The 21,567-nt window shown below is 43.0% G+C and overlaps 1 protein-coding gene across 4 annotated transcripts in view; it reads left to right on the forward strand.

Moving 5' to 3' along the window:
• The window catches only part of LOC134543155 (diacylglycerol kinase theta), a 99,084-nt gene that overhangs the window by 19,976 nt on the left and 57,541 nt on the right, over window positions 1-21,567 (forward strand). For all 4 annotated transcript variants that reach the window (XM_063388015.1, XM_063388016.1, XM_063388018.1 and 1 more), the window contains exons 2-5: window positions 5,031-5,110; window positions 5,650-5,752; window positions 18,433-18,653; window positions 19,924-20,080. In XM_063388015.1, coding sequence (XP_063244085.1) covers window positions 5,031-5,110; window positions 5,650-5,752; window positions 18,433-18,653; window positions 19,924-20,080 — 561 coding nt within the window. The remainder of the gene's footprint in view (window positions 1-5,030; window positions 5,111-5,649; window positions 5,753-18,432; window positions 18,654-19,923; window positions 20,081-21,567) is intronic.

The following is a 21,567-nucleotide window of genomic DNA, read 5'->3' on the forward strand; positions in this document are numbered from 1 at the left end:
CGCAGTCGCAGGAAGCCTACAGCGTTCGTCTGGCTGTTGTCGGTGAGGTGTCCGGGGAAAAAAATAATGATAAATCACATTGCTAGGTTCGCCCACGTTGTTTTCTCCAGATAATTTGTTTAGTATCATTATTCATTAGGAGCATGCATTTTTCGCAAACAAATCTGATCGCTCATTAGACTGCAATTAAGTATGCCTGCGCTAGCAATTGTTCCCTTGCAATCGGCGCTCTTCTTCAAGAGAAGCTATTCCCCTATTTGTCGGGCCATTCAAGACATCTTTACTTCTGCACTGGATGGCTGTGATTGGTGTGCTGATAATAGACATGTACCTGAAATAAACCCAGCCAAACACGAAAGACAGATAATGCGACACAGTTTTAACACGCAGCTGGTCTGGAAATATTTTCGCAAAAATGCATGTCTTTAATATCATCTATTGATTCGTCGTTTGTTTGGTTTTGTCTTTATTTACTGTTCGTGTTGCAACTGTCTCGTCGTTGTCAGCCCCTTTTTCGTCTGTGCAGTGATATTGTTCTGAGTAGTTCCTTCCACAAAATTATTTGTGCGGTCAATGCATATGTATGACATCGGCTATCTTGTCTTGTTTTCTGTGGCCGTTCTTGAGGTGTAGTAAGAAATGGCGTGTGTCTAAAAAAAAACCATCATGAATTACTATTCCCCGTTGCAAGAACTATTCAAATAACGTAAAAAATTGTCTTAATGAAATATAGGAAAAAATATGCATTGACCAGAGCCTGTATGTCTCGCGGATGCATCGGGCAGCGCAGTAGACTGCAGCTCCGTGCTAGACTCCACCACTGAGCTCTATGGAACACTCGGAGCCGGTCTTGAGCAACTTGAGAAGTGGCAATAACTGTGGTGGGTGCCATTCTGGCCCGCGTATAATCTTAGAGAGGACTGTATGTTATTTTGGGTGATGCAAGGTGGGCTTATCAAAAATTCGTGTAGCGGCGGCCGGACTGTAGAGTGACGCAGCTAGCGGCGGCCGGACTGCAGAGTGGCGCAGCTAGCGGCGGCCGGACTGCAGAGTGGCGCAGCTAGCGGCGGCCGGACTGCAGAGTGGCGCAGCTAGCGGCGGCCGGACTGCAGAGTGGCGCAGCTAGCGGCGGCCGGACTGCAGAGTGGCGCAGCTAGCGGCGGCCGGACTGTAGAGTGGCGTAGCTAGCGGCGGCCGGACTGTAGAGTGGCGCAGCTAGCGGCGGCCGGACTGTAGAGTGGCGCAGCTAGCGGCCAGACTGCAGAGTGACGCAGCTAGCGGCGGCCGGACTGCAGAGTGGCGCAGCTAGCGGCGGCCGGACTGTAGAGTGGCGCAGCTAGCGGCGGCCGGACTGCAGAGTGGCGCAGCTAGCGGCGGCCGGACTGTAGAGTGGCGCAGCTAGCGGCGGCCGGACTGCAGAGTGGCGCAGCTAGCGGCGGCCGGACTGTAGAGTGGCGCAGCTAGCGGCGGCCGGACTGCAGAGTGGCGCAGCTAGCGGCGGCCGGACTGCAGAGTGGCGCAGCTAGCGGCGGCCGGACTGTAGAGTGGCGCAGCTAGCGGCGGCCGGACTGTAGAGTGGCGCAGCTAGCGGCGGCCGGACTGCAGAGTGGCGCAGCTAGCGGTGGTCGGACTGTGTCGCCCGCGGGAGGCGCGACTCGCCAGGAATAGCCGCGCGGTATAAATACCCCCGGGGTTAATAAGCGGGGATCGTCAGGTGAGGCACGACTCTTCCTCGCCTTCTCGCTGCTTGGCGCTGGAGGAGGGGGGGGGGGGGGGGTACGAGTTTACTCTGGCTATCCAGTTCCAAGCCCTATTGGTCAGGTGTAGACTGCATTAGACTATATTTTTGGTACCTCTCCTGGATTTTGTTGGGTTTTTTGTGGGAAGGGGGGGGGGGGATATATTTGTTCTCTTATAGAACCACCACTGTATGAAGCTAAGTTGTGAACATGAAGCAGTCAGTCAAGCAATAAGACATATACACATGAACTCAACCCTATGTGTGATTCACTGACTGATTTATACAAATCTTAACCCTCTTCCAGATGGGCTAGAATCTTTAAATTTGTTCGGCTCATAGATCTTGTTCCGTAACCGACAAGTGATCAAAGAAAAATTAGTATTTTATTTCCAACCCCCATAAAATTCAATTTTGCGACACACCTTTACAGTTAGCGCAGACCTTTCTTAGGTCCATCATGGCCCAATGTTAGCCTTTGCACATAGTATTGGAATTGGCTGTCTCTATAATGTCGGTCACTTGATATTTTCCTTTATGTATTGTTTTGATAGGTAATACTTTAGAGTGACTTACAAACGTAGTTTTAGTGTAAATATTGCACAATTTCTTTTATGTTTTTCCATGTTTTTGTGGCAGCTATGACCATAAAATTTAACGCACTTGTGACGACTGTGACCTATGTGTCTGTCAGATGTAATTCTAAGCTATCTTATAAGTGTTAAAAAAATTACATATGTATTTAATAAGTATATTAAATTATTTTAAATTATATTAAGTATAAACTAATGACCCGCCCCTGCTTTGCCCAAATGTGATCTACTAATGCGGCATTATTTATATTTGACAAATAAGTACTTATAAGTATCAATTTCTTGTAATTTTCTCGGTTTTCGAAAATTTAAACTTACTAACACGTACTGTCCATAACTAAATAATTTCTTTGTAAACAATGTTGACAGCTTTATTCTCATGGGACATCACAAAAGAGTCATTTAATGACTGGATTATTAAACATAGAGATTTCTCTACCATATTTAAATTTAATATGAATGTTATACACACGGAAACCTTCCCGAAGAAATTCCCTAAATGATGGTGAAACTCGCATCAAAATCCATTGTGTAGATTAGAAGTAAGCGAACAAACTGACAGGCACGAATAGCGACTTTGTTTTTTATTATTTAGAGATATTTTTCACACTTAATGGGAACCTACTGTCTTTAAACTATTTTAGATTATGATGATTTGTCATTTTTCCGACGATTATACCTTAGATTGAGTTATAAACTTAGATTTAAAGCACATTTTCACATATTTGTTAATGATTTTCCACACTTATTGATGACAACGAGAATCATTAAAATTTGAACTCTTAATGGCTGTTGGATGTGCCAGTGTGTTTGGCGACTTGGATGACTCTATATGTACATTAAGTAGGTCAAAATTTAAATTTATTTATCTTTATGTACAAATCTAAAGGATATATAAATCCCCATGTTGTAGTTTGGGGGCGAAGTACGTTTGAGGCGATGTTTAGAAACAGTATCTCCAATGGGTGGCAAAGTTATCTTCAGGGAAATTTGGGGGTGAAATTGGTGGCGAAGCCCCTAACCGTTAGCCGGGTGGGGGGGAGGGGAACCCAATTTGAGGAAGTTTTGTAGCACAGCTCCGACGTGTGGAAACCACTTCCAGGAGAAATTGGTGATGGGGGGGGGGGGGGGGGGGGGGGAAGAAGCGAAGCACCTGTAAGATTCTCCTCCAATCCTCCATCTTATAGAAACTCCCGCTTCCCCCCCCCCCCCCAAAAAAAAAAAATTCCAAAATGCCTATTAGGAAAGAATGCCCTGATAGGACTTTGTCTACAACTGAAACATGTGATTTTATATATAGATATGTACAAGTATAAACTCAATAGACAGTCATGAAATTTGGCAAGCATATTGATACACCCAACACCCATAAGATGATTCTAGCTGACCAATAAATAATGTATATGTGAAAAAGTGCACTGAATTTAAGTTTATTAATCAATCTCAGGTAGGTTATAACCGACAAAGTTACGAAAAAAACGTCAAAAGACAACTCCTATAAGCCTGTTGTCTTTGAAGACTGCAGCTTTCTATTAAGCGTGACAGATATGTGTTATGTATTTTAGTAAATTTATTATATTAGCCTAGTTATGAATGTTTTTTTTGTCATAATTCTATGACTGCTAAAATAATAGAATTTTACAGGAATATTTGCAGATTCAATGACCATAAGTGTGATTTTATTTATTTTAAATGTGGTATGAAGATATGAATCCAACAAATCCCTTTGAGCACTGCCTACAGGTGCAGGTAAATTTCTAAGTAGGCTACCTTTTTTCTTGGAACGTTCAGGAAATTTCTACATATAAACTTTTGGAACATTTTGAAAACTTGATGTACATAACATCCTATATTTTTTTCCAGTATTCCAAAATGATTTATTAAACATTTTCTCATGTTACATACAGCAAGAAATGTTTCAATTTAAAACTAATTTCATTCTATGTCTACTAAGGTAGTTATGAATTCATCCCTTGTATTTTTGTTCCAATGATTAATATAATGTTTAGAAGGTTTACGATAAGTTTGAACGATTTTAATAGTTTAGGTACATAGTAGTTTCAAATTTGTTTTGTTTCAACCCCTTGCAGTAATAGTTTATCTAATCAAAAATGTTTTTTTTTTTTTCCTGCATTTTGAACACCGCCCGCTACGTACTTGGAGAAGCCCATGTTGAACTCTGATAGCATTGAAACAAAGTGCGCAGAATGTGAACACTGTGTGATAAATCTGTCAGAGATATCCCCCTTGACTGTTGGGATAAGGTTTCCTGTGTACAATTGGCGTGATCAAACCACAGTGTGTGTAGTTGTGTAGGTGTGTATACAGGGACGGAAATCTGTATGATTCTCTTAGAGGGGAGGGGGAGCAGAATTTAGCGCGCGTCCTCAACAGTGAGGGACTCTAGCTCCTGATCACCTCTGCCGACACATGTCAATACTGTATAGAGAAAAAAATAGTTTTCCCTGGATATATTGACGATAGTAAAATATGAGCCAAAGTATGATAAATCATATTTTAAATGTTTGTGACATCCAGTATTCATTCTGGGTGTTTATAGACATCAATATGAAACAATGAGTTTGGAAGTAATTTGGTAGTACATGTTGAGTTAAATGGAAAGCTAGCTGACTGGTCGAGCGAACACGCGCGTGTCTTGAGGTTGTCAGTGTGGGACACGCGGGGGTGTTGTGTTGCAGTGTGCAACTTCGTGGTGCATGACCGCTGCCTCAAGACCGTCGTCTCTCCTTGCTCCAGCATCGCCGCCAGCCTCATCAAGGTGAGTCCCCGCAGTAACTGTTACATTGCGTGTCCCTTGAGTGCTGTGTGACATCATGCCTGATGTTTACAGCTGCAGTTCAGTGTGACTTTTATTTTAGGTAATATCTACAACTGTAGTAGCTTGGCTTCTAGGTTGTAGCCGTGTCCTTGGCGAATAATTCACCAACGTTTTGGTCGACATTGCAGTCACCATCATCAGGGAGCAGTTACCTACTGCAGTACTACAGTAGGTAACTGCTCCCTGATGATGGTGACTGCAATGTCGACCAAAACGTTGGTGAATTATTCGCCAAGGACACGGCTACAACCTAGAAGCCAAGCTACTTCAGACAATGGCCGTGAAAGCCTCTGAACATTATTATCTACAACTGTATTTATATTGTCAACAGTTGCTATTTTACCAACACTGTAAATCTATGAATGTATGCTACGTGCCTTAACGAAGGGACTAGTGAACACAGTTGCGCCCCGAGGCAACACGAGGCAACACGAGGCAACACGAGGCAACACGGAGTGACGGCACGGTGCGTGTTGCAGAACCCCGTGGCCCACTGCTGGTCGGAGCCCACGCACCACAAGCGCAAGTTCTGCAATGTGTGTCGCAAGAGACTGGAAGACAGCCTCTCCATCCACTGCGAGAGTGAGTACCGGCACCATCCTTGCGTGGCACTGCCCACAGTTGCAAACTGTAACTATCAGTAAGTGCTGGTTTCCTGAGCAGTAGACAGGCCGCCTCTCTCCTCGGTAGTGAGTCGCTGCTCTATACTCGCAATGACGCACAGTGGGGCAAATGACTAATTTTGCTGAACAAAACCTCAAAAATGAAAATTAAAAATTTACTTGAAATTGTGTATGTTTGTGCTATGTAATGTCCATGGCAACTAAAACCACCAGAAATAAAGCATTTGCTCCACCTGCTTATCTGCGAGAAGCCTCAAAATTGGCTCAATTATGTGTATTCCATATTTTTTTTTCCTTTATGGTGTCACATCATATGACGTTCCCACTCTCGTTAGTGGCATAAAACTACAATTAATTAAATGGACTACAAACAGCAGTATTCTTGTGAATGTGAGACAGCTAAACACTATAAATTTATACAATAATTGGGTTATTTGTGTGAAGTCGAGTTCAGCATACACATCCATACATTCTTAGACGTAAAAAATTTTCTCCACTAGTCCCAACTTTATTTTTGGTACTGACATAGTCAAAAAACATTTCTTTATAACATACACAAAAATGATGTGCCACCTCTGGCCATGTTGGCGGAAAGGAGCACGTCTCGGAGCATGGCCTGGCGGGGCAAACTCCGGGCAAGCAGGGAGGGGGGGGGGGGGGACCTGTTGGGACTCGTTTTAGAGAGAGCAGTGCTGCGAGTACCTCACTTGTCATGACATATACAATCTTCTCATGAAGAAGGAAAGTGATATTCGAAGACTTCGGCACTTACATGTGAGGGCTGATCGCGCATTGCCGGTGATTTCGAGATGTTAACTATGGGCGCCACCACGTGGAAGGGCACGTGGACCCGGCGGAGTCTCTCACTCAGGGCGTGACGTAGCCCAAGTGGGGACGAGTTACCAGCCCTTTCTATCCTAGCTACCCAGACCTGGCCCGCTCTAGGCGTCGGGCACGCCACACTCCTAGACTCACTCACCACGTGATTAAATAAGTACTCACTTTATATTTATTCTCCAGATTTAATCTCACTAACACGTCTCTCTACACGCCCGTTACACGTTACACATTACACGGTTAAAAAGCCTGAGGCACGAATCGGTTTAGGTGAAGGCATGGTCCACACACGTGGCCATGCTGCAAAGTATACTTATTACACGGTGATGAAAAAACTCGACTGAGACAATTAATTAATTAAACAGCCCGCTGGCCGAGAGCTGCCCCGAGGATGACGAGCGAAAGAGATTCAGAAATACTTAACGAGACAGAATTACTTGGTCAGTGCAGAACAAAGGTTGAAGTCCCCGGGGTGCTGGCGCGTCTGCTCTCGGTCAGTGATGAAGATCGACTGGGCTGAGCTCATCGCTCGCAGGTGGCAACATGGCGCCCTTCGCGCCAACACAATTACCGTTACTGTATTCTACGACTCCGTGCCCCGGCGAAAGTTGAGTAAATTACAGATAAACATTAAAAATATATAAAAATTACTGACAATGGAAAGTTTGTTACTATTTACTTATTTAATGATAATTCATATAAAAGCATTCCTATCCTCGTCCAAGTCCGTGCCTGTTCGGGTCCGCCCGGGCAACGTCTATAGTTATTTAAGGTAACCTATTTAAATTACAGAAAACACAAGTAAATTGCACAACACTGGGGCAAAGACGAATGAAAACAAAAAGGGTTTACAAATAATATTAAAACGTAGCAAATTAGGGGTGCGGCGCACTGCAGCTAAGCGCCCTCTTGCCGGGCTAGACACACACGCACACACGCACGCACGAGCGGGAGGTTTGAACTGAAACGGTGGTTGGGCGGTGTCATATCGGGCTCAAAGGGGCCGCAGGCCCGGACGACGTCAATTGCCCCCTCCGAAAGTAGGCCGATATGACAGCGCCGTTTGACAGATGGTTGGGGGGCGTTGCCTGTGGTGTTTACGTCGCGCACTCCCACGTGGCAATGTTGATGTTTATGTTTGTGCGGGCAGGTGGCAATGTTGACATGACGGACGGACAAGCAATGTTTACACGATGGAAGGGCGAGCAATGTTTACATGATGGCGGCGAGCAATGTTTACAAAATGACAGTTGAGCAATATTTACACTATGGAGGACGATACACACGGACAGAATGGGCGCTGGCTGACTAACCTTGTGGGTGGTGACCCACCAGTTGTCCCGAGCCCCAAATCTGCGTCAGCTGCGGCTGCGGCGGCTGCTGCGTGTGATAGCGTGGCGGTGGCCAGGGCGCCGGCCGGCAGGGGCGGCGGCGGCCAAGGTCAGGCGGCTCGTGGCAGGCGGGCAGCAAGCGCGGGCGGCGCTCGGCACGACCCGGCTCAGCCTCGCCGACAGGCGGGCGCTTCGCGGCCCGTCGTGACAGACGGGTGACAGGTGTCGAAGTCCGGGTGACGGTCACGTTCGGCGGTGGGACGGTCGGGCGTCCCGGCGTCGTGGCGTCGACCTGCATCGCGACAGGCGGATGTAGGGAGCTCAGGCGACTCTTCACGGTGCGGCGTCCCAATGTTGCCAACTTGCGACATTTGGGTGGCGTCTCGTGCGGCAGGGCACTTGACCGGTGTTCCGGTACTGCGGCGATCGGCGTCGGAATCGGGCGTCGTGGCGCCTCGGTCGATTCTGGCGTCGTGTCAGGTGGGCATGTAGGCGGCGTCAGCGTCGGCGTCGCGCGCGTCCGTCTCTTTCGGTCCGGTTCATCCGTCTGTGCCTCGAAGCCAGGCGGGCACAGAGGAGCAAATCCAGGCGGCGGGGCGGCGCTCAGGCGTCTCGGCGTCATGGCCCTGGACATCGTGTCGCAAAGCGTCCTGTTTGCGACTGCGCACTCTGGTAGCGGTGACGACGGCCGGATGACGTCGAAGCCAGGTGGTGGCGACAAGGTGACACGAAGCGTCGGCGTCGAGTCTGGAGGCGTCCGTGGCGAGTCGTGTGGCGGAGACGATGCGGGTTTCGCCGGAAATGACCTTGGTGGCGTCGGGACGGCGGTTCGGTGCGGTGGCGAGGTCATTCCGGCGTCGGGAGGTGTCTCCGACACGAGGCGGGTGCTGGACGGCGTGGCAGACTGCGGTGGGACGGTCGTTGTCGGGCGTCGCTCGGTTGGCTTCGGCGAGTCAAGCGTCATCATAGTCGGGATGAGTGGCGTCAGGTCGGCGAAACGCAGTGTGGCAGGCGGCGGCGGGATCGGACTTGTGTCGGGAGACGTCAAGTCGATGAGCGTCGGCACGGCGGGCGTCGGGACGGCGGCCGTCGGCGTCGGGACGACGGGCGTGGGCGTCAGGACGACGGGCGTCTTTGTCAGAGCGGTAGGCGTCGGTAACGTAACACGTGGCGGTGCGGGTGACGTCAGGACGTACCTTCGTGGTGCTGGGGTCGGCGTCGTGCGTGAGGAGTCGGCTTGGTGCGGCGGTGACGTTCCGGCAACGGGCTGCGTCGGCGAGTCGAGCAGCGTCTTTTCCGGCATGGTTGGCGTCGGCGTGAGCGGAGTCGTTTTCGGCGTGGTTGGCGTCGGCGTGAGCGGCGTCTTTTTCGGCGTGACCGGAGTCGGTGTCGGCGTGAGCGGCGTCGGCGTTTCGGGAAGCGTCGAGGCGTGTCGTGGAGGATTTTCCAGCGTCTCTGCCTCGTACTGCGCCTGGGTGGCTAGGTAGGCAGTGCACCGTGCGCACGTGAAGGTAAAAAACTTGCGCAGTACGGTCCATTCACGTTCGCCGATACAGCCACGATGCCACAGGCCGGCACATTCCTGGCAGCGGTATCCCTCGCTACTACCTCCGGGACACGACCTAGCTCCACATTTCGTCACGCCGTGTATGCGGTACTCCGTACAGTAGCCACACTCGTATCCGGCGGCGGTCCTGCCATGCAAGTCCCAACTCGGGCGGGGAAAGTAACACCCGATACACTCGTCCGGATACGGATACATATCTACGCACATGGTACTCTGCACACGAACAGTCCTCACGAACACATCAGCACTGTGTTACTTACTGCGCTCGGAGTCCGTTGTTTGTGCGCGGATTCCTGGAAGCGTGCGCTTGGCTGATCACGTGGCTGGCGCGCCAGAGTCCCGCTATGCGCTCCGCGCGAACAATAGTTCCAGCGCGAACTTTAGTTCCGCGCGCTCCGCGTAACAACCGCCTATCTCACACGCTCGTACAGGTCTGGTTTTCGCGGAAGATGTAACTCGCCCCACGCTCTTGGGCGCCATTTGAGGGCTGATCGCGCATTGCCGGTGATTTCGAGATGTTAACTATGGGCGCCACCACGTGGAAGGGCACGTGGACCCGGCGGAGTCTCTCACTCAGGGCGTGACGTAGCCCAAGTGGGGACGAGTTACCAGCCCTTTCTATCCTAGCTACCCAGACCTGGCCCGCTCTAGGCGTCGGGCACGCCACACTCCTAGACTCACTCACCACGTGATTAAATAAGTACTCACTTTATATTTATTCTCCAGATTTAATCTCACTAACACGTCTCTCTACACGCCCGTTACACGTTACACATTACACGGTTAAAAAGCCTGAGGCACGAATCGGTTTAGGTGAAGGCATGGTCCACACAAGTGGCCATGCTGCAAAGTATACTTATTACACGGTGATGAAAAAACTCGACTGAGACAATTAATTAATTAAACAGCCCGCTGGCCGAGAGCTGCCCCGAGGATGACGAGCGAAAGAGATTCAGAAATACTTAACGAGACAGAATTACTTGGTCAGTGCAGAACAAAGGTTGAAGTCCCCGGGGTGCTGGCGCGTCTGCTCTCGGTCAGTGATGAAGATCGACTGGGCTGAGCTCATCGCTCGCAGGTGGCAACATGGCGCCCTTCGCGCCAACACAATTACCGTTACTGTATTCTACGACTCCGTGCCTCGGCGAAAGTTGAGTAAATTACAGATAAACATTAAAAATATATAAAAATTACTGACAATGGAAAGTTTGTTACTATTTACTTATTTAATGATAATTCATATAAAAGCATTCCTATCCTCGTCCAAGTCCGTGCCTGTTCGGGTCCGCCCGGGCAACGTCTATAGTTATTTAAGGTAACCTATTTAAATTACAGAAAACACAAGTAAATTGCACAACACTGGGGCAAAGACGAATGAAAACAAAAAGGGTTTACAAATAATATTAAAACGTAGCAAATTAGGGGTGCGGCGCACTGCAGCTAAGCGCCCTCTTGCCGGGCTAGACACACACGCACACACGCACGCACGAGCGGGAGGTTTGAACTGAAACGGTGGTTGGGCGGTGTCATATCGGGCTCAAAGGGGCCGCAGGCCCGGACGACGTCACATGTGTGTGATCATGTCGAAAATAAATTTGGTATGAGTGGTAAGACTAAAGTTATCAGGCGTTCCTGCATGAGAACATGTTCCAGTGTTAGAAAAAAATAGGAATGGCATACAGAGCCAAAGAAAAATTTATTACTGCATGCAACGAATCACAGGGCAAAACTGTGTGAATCGAGAAACCTGTGGCAGCCAAAAGCACTCATGATAAATTAGGTGAACTGCATTTGTACATGTTGCATTGCCATTGTATTCTGTTATCATGTTTAAACCATCTGTCATAAAGTGAGCTCTTAGAATAAAAGTACTTAACATTTACAAAACCATTGTAGTTATTGGTGCTATTTAACTTTTAAATTAATTATGAAAGTAATAATTATGATGTATTCATTGTTTAAGTTGAATTTTAAAAATTGTGTTATTACAGCTCAACAAATTGTTTTTGTTCCTTTTTTCTCTTTTATTTTAATTTTGGAATCCGTATGGCATATGTGTCATCCAGACTATTAAGCAAGTTCTGTAATAAGCACCACCGTCTTTGAATTGCCTCTTTTTAATGTAAAACTGATTGGCTAACTGTACATAAATCTTGGGAATGCAGCAACCGCTTCCATTACCAAAAATGAAAGGAAGTACGTTCACACAATTTGTATATAAATATGGGATTACTTGAATTAATATATAAAAAATTTAACTACACTATGTTTCTGTGTGGAATCACTGAGAAAAACAGAACTTCAAACAGTATTTTATCACTTTAGCATGGACGTCATATATAAATGAAAGTTTAAAAAATCATACCTCAATGTATATTTTTCCTACATAAAAGGTCACTCAACAAATTATTTTTAGAGTACCTGTGGATGCAGCAAAAGAAGGAAAATGTAAGAAATTTAAACTTCTGCTTCAACTGGAATTCTCACCTTCTCTGCTGATATTACCGTGATCTCCTTGGTTAGGACTTTTTTGTCAAGAAACAGCAAAATAATGAAGCCAAGTTCTTAGTGACAGTGATGATGATGATGATGATGATGATGGTTAGGATAAGATTTAGAATATGTAATGACAACAAATTTATTTGTTCTTAACATTTTTTAATGTTTTTTTTACCAGAGTTCTACTTATATTTTAACTTATTAATTATTTCTATGATCAATACATTATAAATTTATGTGTACTGAAATCTGATTGTGTTTTATATTTGCATATTTACGGGCAGGGATTTGGTAAACGTTATATTGAATTATCTGAGCACAGAGGTGTTTTTTTTTTCAAGAAGATTTGTCATTTGCCCCACTGTGCGATTCCTCCGAGTCCCAGCTAAAGCAGTTTAAGCACTTTTAGGAGAGTACTTTGAGAGGACGTGACGATTTATAGGCATATTGCAAAATTTCAGGTCATTTTTGTCACATAAACATAAAGACTTGCAAGTTTAGTATGTCGGTATGGTCAAAATACAGAAAACTAGCGAAGATTAGCTTTTGTCAAAAATAAATACCTAACTAAACATTTTTGTTAGTTTTTGTATTTTTGCGATGGGCAAATGCTTGCACGTCACAAGTGCGTAGTACAACTCTGTAAGGGTTGGAAAGCCACAGGCCTGCGTCGCACTGTGCTTTCGTCGAGATGAACTGTTTAGTTGTTCGATTATTGTGCATTTCTGAGAGACCTGCTTCGTACACTGTAAGGAAACTGGTCGAAAGAATATTCATCCAAAAAACTCTGTGGCAATTTTAGTCTCAGTGGCAGAAACACAACTAGTTATGAGTTTCCCCCAGAAGCTTAGCGCAAAAGAGAGGAAACATCCGCGCGTTCGTGCTCGTACAAGTGACTGCCACTAGGGAATTGCTCATTCCCTCTCCTCAGTATGTCTGCCTTACTGCACATAGCTGTGCGAATGTCCGTGTTGCAATGGGAGATCTCCAGTTTATTTTTGATCGGGTTCTGGGCAGTGGGCAAAGGAACCTAATTCCAAGCAGTGTTTTGGAAGTGAGTATTAATTGTTACTAAGATCCAAGAACTATAGTGAAAATTGCTAACCAAAAACCAAAAACTGCAATTTCAAAGTCTCATGGGACTGAATGAAAAATATTAGTGATGTGTCGAATCCCAATTTTTTTGAATCCGAATCTCAAATTTGAATCACAAAGAGTACGGTACCTGAAATATACTCCTCTAATTTTAATCTAAGTCTCAAGGGTCAAAAATAAAATAATGTACAAGAAATTAACAATATTAACTGTGGTGTTGAAACATTCAACCCTTTACTGTTTATTTCACAAACTAAGTTTCCAGAATAAATTTTTATTGTAATTTTATTTATCTTGGGAATGGTAACAGATAGGGATAAAGCAAAAAATTTGGAGGCTATTAGTGTTTAATTTTTTAATGTACTTTATTTCCTCGTATATTGTCCTTCAAATCCTTTTTTCCTCAAATAATGAATGTTTTCAATACTAAGGATTTGATGGTATTTGATGATTTAACTGGCCTATTACTAACAAAATTGGGTTATTCACATTGTTATTATGACACTTTAAAAAGAAATGTGTGCATGGATTCCATGCACGACAGAAGTGACACTTCTTGCTTATTACGTATATTATTAGGTATAGGAAACATAATTTTCTTTGGATGAGATCACAGATCAAAAAATATTATATGCGAGTACTAAATTAAGCTATTGCACAAGTATGCAAGTGTGCAAGTGTAAAGTATGCAAGTACATAAGTATGCACGTATGTAAGTGTGCAAGAATGCAATTGTGCAAGAATGTGAGTGTGCAATCATTTCTACCTGTCCCCTGCCGTCTCCCCCTCTACCGTTCCCCCACCATGTCCTAACTGTTCCACTCATGTGATTGGAATTTTCGTAATGCTCAAAAATTGTAGCCCCCTCAGCAAAGAAGTTTCACTTCAAAACTTAAATTCTTTTTCCACACACCATACAAGTTGCATTGTTGCCATTGTTTCAGATGTAATATTTACAGTTTTTTTCTAACTGAACCTATCTGAGGATATCCAAACACAAAGTGGATTCGAGGTGTCTGTGTGATGCTTATGAGTCAGTGTAACCTGTCGTAGGAAGCCTACTTGGTCTGTGCTGTCGTCATTGTGTTACTCAGATTGTCTGTTTTTTTATAACCTTTGGGTTCGTCTGTTTATAGCTGTGTTTTCCAAGTTATTTGTTTGCATTTACTGTTCTTGGTGCAACTTTCTCTTCATTGTTGGCCAGTGTAATTGTCTGCGCTGTGATATTTTTTCTGACTAATTCATTCTGTGGAATTCTCTGTGCTGTCTTATCTGTCTGCATTGAACATTTTGCATCAGATAATTTAGACTTGTTTTCTGTGTGTTTGTGTATACTTATATTTTGCCCATTCTTGAAATTTCTCTATAACATACAATGTAAACCAGAAGTGTTTGAATTCAGTGTAACTCTCATTTGACCTTGTACAGTTGTACAGGAGCAGAACTACCCCGTTAAACACTAACACACTTAAACTTACGAGTGTAGTCTTTTCACTTTAAGAAATTAACTTATGATGTAGGAGTTTTAAGCAAGCATGTTCACTGAAACCATAAGCGTACCCAGGAATTTTTTTTTGGGGGGTGTTCTTCCAGTTTTTTAAGAAAAGTTGCATAAACACCAAAAATTAATTATTTCTTGAGTAAATAAATAGAATATTTTCTAATTTAATTTTTTAACCTGGGCTATTGTTGATATGTAATTTGTACGTAATTTTTCTTTCAATTAACTTAAGTAAGTTCACATTACAATATTAAAATACCTACAAACCCTCCCCCCCCCAAAAAAAAATATATATATATAAAATATAAAATAATTAGTTAGCTTAACGAATTTACGTAAACACTTTACAAACTTAATCCTAATAAGTTGACAGCATGACAATAGAAAAATTGCTGTATAATTTGATTGTAAGGGTGTAACAACTAAGGCTGGAATTACAATAGCCCGTCCATCCGTCATCCATCTGTCAATTACGTGACCTGCAGCCAAGATGGACTGAAAAATGTCATCCACTCGTCCGTCTAAAGCTTGGTAACTTTATACTTTTAACGGGTGAACGGATGAAACTATAACCTCCTTATGTCTTCTAGGTGTTTGATATAAAATATTATATTAAAATGTATTAAAGTTTGTTTAATTGTTTAGGTGATTCCAAAATAATTTCTTAGCTTACGTTTAGACACATTTCGAAAGCTCTTTCTTGAAACAAAAATGGTCTAAGTCACAGAAGTATTATAATTACGTATGGTAACTCTGGAAATGTGAAAATACACACCGAAAAAAAAAACACTCTGAGTTTAATGAGTTTCAAGTACTTACTTTACATAATTGTTTAAGTAATATAATTACATACGATGATTTTTTCCCCCCAAAATTGTTAAGTTTTCTCAACAGTTGTCAGCATTGACATGGAGAAATATTATGACGGACGAGCGGAGTGTTGTAAATCGCCAGCCGACCTCCGTAGCGTAGTCGGATGCACACAGGCTTATGGTGGGAGAGGTTCTGGGTTCGACTCCCGGGTAAGGCATGGGAGTAAAATTGAGACTTATTCAAAATATACACTTGCGATAAAATATGATGATAAAGAATAATGAAATTGATATTTCTGGCTAAACGGATACCGCTCAAGGCCAAAATCCAAGCAGTGAAGTGAAGTGAAGTGAAGTTGTATATCGCTTGGTGGCTGACGGACAGACGGATGCGACGTGCTGTTGTAATTCAGGCTTTACAATTGAAATTTAGCAAAATAGAATTAAATCTTTATATATAAAAAATCTCGTGTCACAATGTTTGTCCGGGCTAATTTCAGAAACTACTGCATTGATTTTAATGAAATTTCGCACAAATATTTGTAATTTTGTCCAACTTTACATATAGGCTACATTTTATTTCGATTAATGACAGCGTTTTCCGAAAATCAGCTCCCAAGGGTGGTTAAGCACTGGCAACAGTGGGTACTCCATCTCCATGACAACGGGATTTTGCATTGTTTATGCCTTCTGTGTCTTCATGGCAATGGGCATCGCTTAGATCGATTTTTTTCTTAAATTCAAGGCATATTTCTGAATAGATTTAATTATTATTTTATGTAAAATTATTTAATTTTAAAAATATATTTATGCGAAATACCACTGACTGACTCATTACGATTGACTTGAAATCTTTCAACCGATTGAAACATAGCATAGTTACTCATTTTGTGATGTATGTAGACGCTCAATAAGATATGATTTTTTGAAGGGAGTTTTGGGAGTTTTGGGGGTGTAAAATATCAAAATTCTAGTTTTTGGTGGAAAATCACCTTGGCAACGGCTGTTGCTTTGTTGATGCTTCATTCGTCTCTATGGCAAAACTAATTCACTGTTAGTGCAGTCCTCATCACCGTTGAAATTTTACGGGGACTTTAAATATCAAAAATTGCCCTTTTTTTTTTTTTCAATTTTATATCTTACAGACTTGAACTTGACAGTAATGTTCCTCATGTTATGCAGGATGACGTTTTCCGAAAATCAACTCCCAAGGGTGGTTAAGCCCGGGCAACAGTGGGACAGCGGGATTTTGCATTGTTTATGCCTTCTGCATCTCCATGGCAACGAGCATTGCTTTGATTTTTTTCCATTTGAGGTGCGGCAGTGGCGTACCCACAAGGAGGGGCATGTATAATGAGCGGCGCAAGTGTTCTGCCTGTAGACTGCCGTAGCGAAGTACGGGTACATAAGTTGTACGTTGCATGCTCGAGAATCGGGAAACCATCGGTGCTACTCGTTTTCTCTCCGGTACATTACAAAGCATTATAAAAAAATTTTGTCGAAATTAATTGCATTTTATTTCATTTATTATTACTGTAAATAGGATATTAATTCTCAATTTTTCCCCATTAATAGATATAGACGTGCGAAGCTGGGTCAGGCAGCTAGTATATTATATATATATATTAAATTATATTGTTCTATTACAATATTCGCTAAAAACACCTACACATTGAGTTGAGGCCATTAAGCTACTGACTCAAACACAACTTCAAACCACGTTGCACTCAACGAGGTCCCTTTCAACTGAGGTGAGAGATTTACTTTTCAGCTATTCAATGTTTGTAACAGTCGTTTAAAATTACGCACCTTGCGATAATGGAACTATTTTCTTCGCGTTATTCGTACAGACGTACAGTATTTAAATGAAAGTACCTGACTTGACAAAATGACCAAAAAAAGTCCCATCTCCCCCCCCCCCCCCCCCCCCCCCCCCATGTTTTAATAGTTTTATAGAGTTTTGTATGAAATTAGTTTGCAATCACTTCTGTTACTCAATGCCCAATTCTACTAAGCAAATCTAAAACATAATCAAAGTAGAGTTGAACTGATTATTCCACAGACCATTCACTGCGATTTGAGAATATAGACTGACCTATCATGAACCAACCATTGCAATTCAAATTTTTTTACATTTACTTACCAATTGGGCAGATTGGTGACGTTATTTCTCTCGTTGCTCTGTGTTTAGAAATTGAGCTCGAATGACATGAGTGTTCATAATTTTCTTGTCTTATTTCGGGAGGGGTTTGAACCCCCAAAACACCCCCCCTGGGTACGCCTATGACTGAAACAGTGTACAGAATGGTCAGGTTGTTTCAGAGTTCACACTTAATGCATAGTTGAAATTGTCACAAAAAACACCTTTTTGCATTAAAAAAAATTGTCAGAACAATGATTTTAAAATGTTTTGTACATTCTATGTGGCATAATTTTCCTTGTTTTCTGGTAAAACAGGCTCTGAATTTTGAAACAAACTTTCTTTTAGTTTTTGACGTGATAACGTCTTATAAATCGATGAATGCCGGCTGCACACACAAAAAATTGTCACGTTTCGCCTGAGCAGAGCGTGCAAGAACCGGCCAACCACCGTGCGAGAAAATCTTCTATAATATCAAACAGGTTAAGGCGGGATTTTTGATTAATTGTTCGTGATTATATTTAAACAAATTATTTAAATTAAATTTGCAGAAACTGTAAATAATATTTGAAGATTAAAAAGTATGCAATTTTTCATCGATGTTTTCTTATGACGTCATCACGTAAAATTATCGTCCGTAAACCGACTTTACAGACAACCCCCTTTTTATAATAGCAATTTGTTATCTACTGGGTCACAAAGTCTTTAAGAATTAAAAATATTTTCCATGCACTAGTGAGTTGTGCTCATGTTTGAACATTCTTGATCGCCGCAAGGAAACTAACGGTGAAAATGTGTGTAGTAGTACGGTGGGGTTGGACGGTGACAGTGGAGGGCCGTGGTGCCGGGGGTTGCAGTTTGCGAGTACTTCGTGCACGTGGACTGCCAGGACTTTGCGGTGGCCGACTGCAAGGAGAACGCGACGTACCTGCCGGGCAAGGAGCTGTCGTCGGTGCGGCACCAGCACCACTGGCGCGAGGGCAACCTGCCCTCCAACACCAAGTGCGCCGTGTGCAAGAAGACGTGCTGGTCCGCCGAGTGCCTGTCGGGCATGCGCTGCGAGTGGTGCGGCATGACGGTCAGTCCCCGTGTGTCACATGGTAGTAGTTGTGGACTGTTCACTTAGGTCATGCTGAGTTTTTGTCTAGTTTGTGCTTTACTATTGTGAGACGTCTGTGTTAGAGGTAGAGTGGGTTAGAGATTCATGAGGTTGTATTTTTTTGAGTGCAAGGTATCAATCAGTATGTTCTTACTTTTTCATTTCACGAAAGTGTTTATTGTCTGCGCGAAGCTGAGCGAGACAGATGTGCGCACTGCCGCTGAGCGATAATCGCAGACGCAGATGTCTACGTAGAAGCTATCATCTGTATGGGCTATTTCTTGACAATGTGTTCACTTTTGTGGGTTAATTTTGAGGTTTTGGTGTTTTATGAAGCACAACCAGATAAACTAAAATTCCTAAATTTTAGGTAGTTATTATATTTTGTGAACCATACAGACAAAGGGTTTCAGAAGCATCACTTGGTTTATGGCGTGTGGTCTTGGAAATCCAAGAACATAAAGCTTTATCATTCAGGATCTTAGTTATTTACTTAAATTATCCACATAAAATATATAAATGAGGTGTTGACACAGACTTAAAGAAAATAATTATAATCAAACCCTTTTAAAGAAGTTTTCATTCAACAAGTTTCCCCACCTAACAAGTTAAAACATTTTACCTTTAACTTATGAGCATACAAGTTTGGACAATTTTAATAAGTTTTCCTAGTTACCTTACAAACATATTTCAGTAAATAATTTAAAAAAACTTCTTGATAGTTTTTTTTTTACTTAGTAAACATATAGTTAGATATGGACTACTGCATGTAAAATCTGTGAGAAATTTGCTATTTTTGATTCAAATCATTATTTTTGACCTATACCATTGTTTGTTTGCACTGTATGACATAGAGAAAACCTGAAGAACAGACAAAGAAAGCTGACCATACAAATATACTGTTAAATGTAAAGAGAGCACAGAGAATTCTGTGGAAGGAGTTGGAAAAATATCACAGCACACACGACCACAGTGGGCTGACAAGGATAAGACAGTTACAAAAAAAACAGTAAATACAGACACACAACAATTTGGACAACACACATTTTTTCTTTGTCCGTTATTCGGTTTTCTGTGTGACATACAGCGCAAACTAATAAAATGGTGTATGTCCAAAATGATGGTTTAGATCAATCTTCCCAATTGAAAGAATCATTCTGTGATCATATTTTCTATGTTTGTCTGAGCTGTGAATGCCAGTGGAGGTGACGGTGGTGGTTGTGGTTGTGGTTGTGGTTGGTGGCTGCAGTGCCACGCGCAGTGCCACAAGAACATCCCGGTGGAGTGCACCTTCGGCAACCTGGAGCCCATCTACCTGCCGCCCCACGCTGTGAGCATCCCGCGCACCGAGGTGCCCATGGAGGCCATCATCGGGGTGCAGGTGCGCCGCAAGGAGACCATGTCGCGTGAGTACCCCCCCTCCCTCGCCGTCCCCACCCTGCTTCTGCCCCCCTCCGGCGACGCCCGGGGCAGTCCGGCAACTTCCGGCCTCGCGACCAAGTGGGAGAGCTACCAGCTACATGCCCTCTTCCCGAGGGGAATCACATATTACATTTTGATTTCATAAAAGGTTGTGTGAGACAATAATAGAGAACCATAAATTAAAAATATATCCCAGGGCCAATCTCCGTGTTACTGTCGTTGGAGCTGGCGTGGTACGGTGCACTTGGCAATGCTCGGGCCGCTCTAGCGATCTACTACTTACGCTAGACCATTTATTTTATATTTTATTTTTAAAATAAAATTTGAGATTTTTGTAGACATGGTTGTGTACAAAATCGTTTCTAATAATATTTTGGATTTCTTTACCTAGAGTCTACTGTAGTAAATGCATTAATAAAACAATTTTAATGGAATGCTGTGAGATAACATCATTTAGGACTTAAATATACTTTTTCTGTGTGATGCATAAGGTATATGGTGTTAAACCTATGGTATATTATTAAGCATAGTCAACTCTATCACATTGCAAAAATTCAGCTGTAAACAATTTTTCACAAAGTTGTGCATTTTTAGGCCTTCGTTTTTACCCTGCACCAATCCTCTTAATTTGTCATGTACAGAACGTTTAAGATTCATTAAAAGTGTCTGACGAAAGCAATTTCTCTTTTGTACAGTAGTTTTGCATTTAGAAAGTATGTGTTTGTACACCAAGAAAGATTTTCACTAACTTTTTTAGCCCTGATGTAAGCAGGATGCCTAGTCACCCTCATTGCCCCGGTGCTCCTAGAGCCTTTGTTTAGGCCCTTCATGTCATTCTAAGTTTATTATCTGGACGCTAAAGAAGCAATGGCTTAAGACACTGCATGTACACACCACACATTCTTTACCGCATTTTGAAACTCGGAACAATATGCCAGCAAGTTTTCTTGTGTTCCGTACATCTGAACCTTGGAAGGTCAGCGATGTGTCAGTTACCAATACTGAAAGTTTCAGAGGGCTGTATTTTTAATCCATAGGTCTTCAAGTAAAATATAGTTTTTCATTTCCTTCCTTTAATTCTTTTGTAAACAGATTTACGATAAGAAAAATTTTGCTTTCAACCTTAAACATGTTATTTTTGTAAAGAAGAGGAATTTACCCTAAGCAATTTTGTAGCACCCCATATACATTTTTTTTTTAATTGAAGAACTCTGTCCGAAATAATGTATAATTATACAGAAATACTGTATGATTATTCATATGAAAATTGAGAGTACTCTACCACTTGTATGCTTGGCTTGTTCTGTATAGGCAAAACATAAAATTAATTTTCAGTTTGAAGTTAACATAGTAGTTTGGATTCTGTTATGAAGGATGAGGTTTCCATCTGAAATTAGGTACAACACCAATGGAATTTTCTGCGACTGTCCTTGTTGAGCCAGTTGATTTTGTTTGTTTTTGTGTGCAGTTA

Source organism: Bacillus rossius (assembly GCF_032445375.1).
Source record: "Bacillus rossius redtenbacheri isolate Brsri chromosome 9 unlocalized genomic scaffold, Brsri_v3 Brsri_v3_scf9_2, whole genome shotgun sequence".
In the NCBI taxonomy this organism is placed as follows: Eukaryota; Metazoa; Arthropoda; class Insecta; order Phasmatodea; family Bacillidae; genus Bacillus; species Bacillus rossius.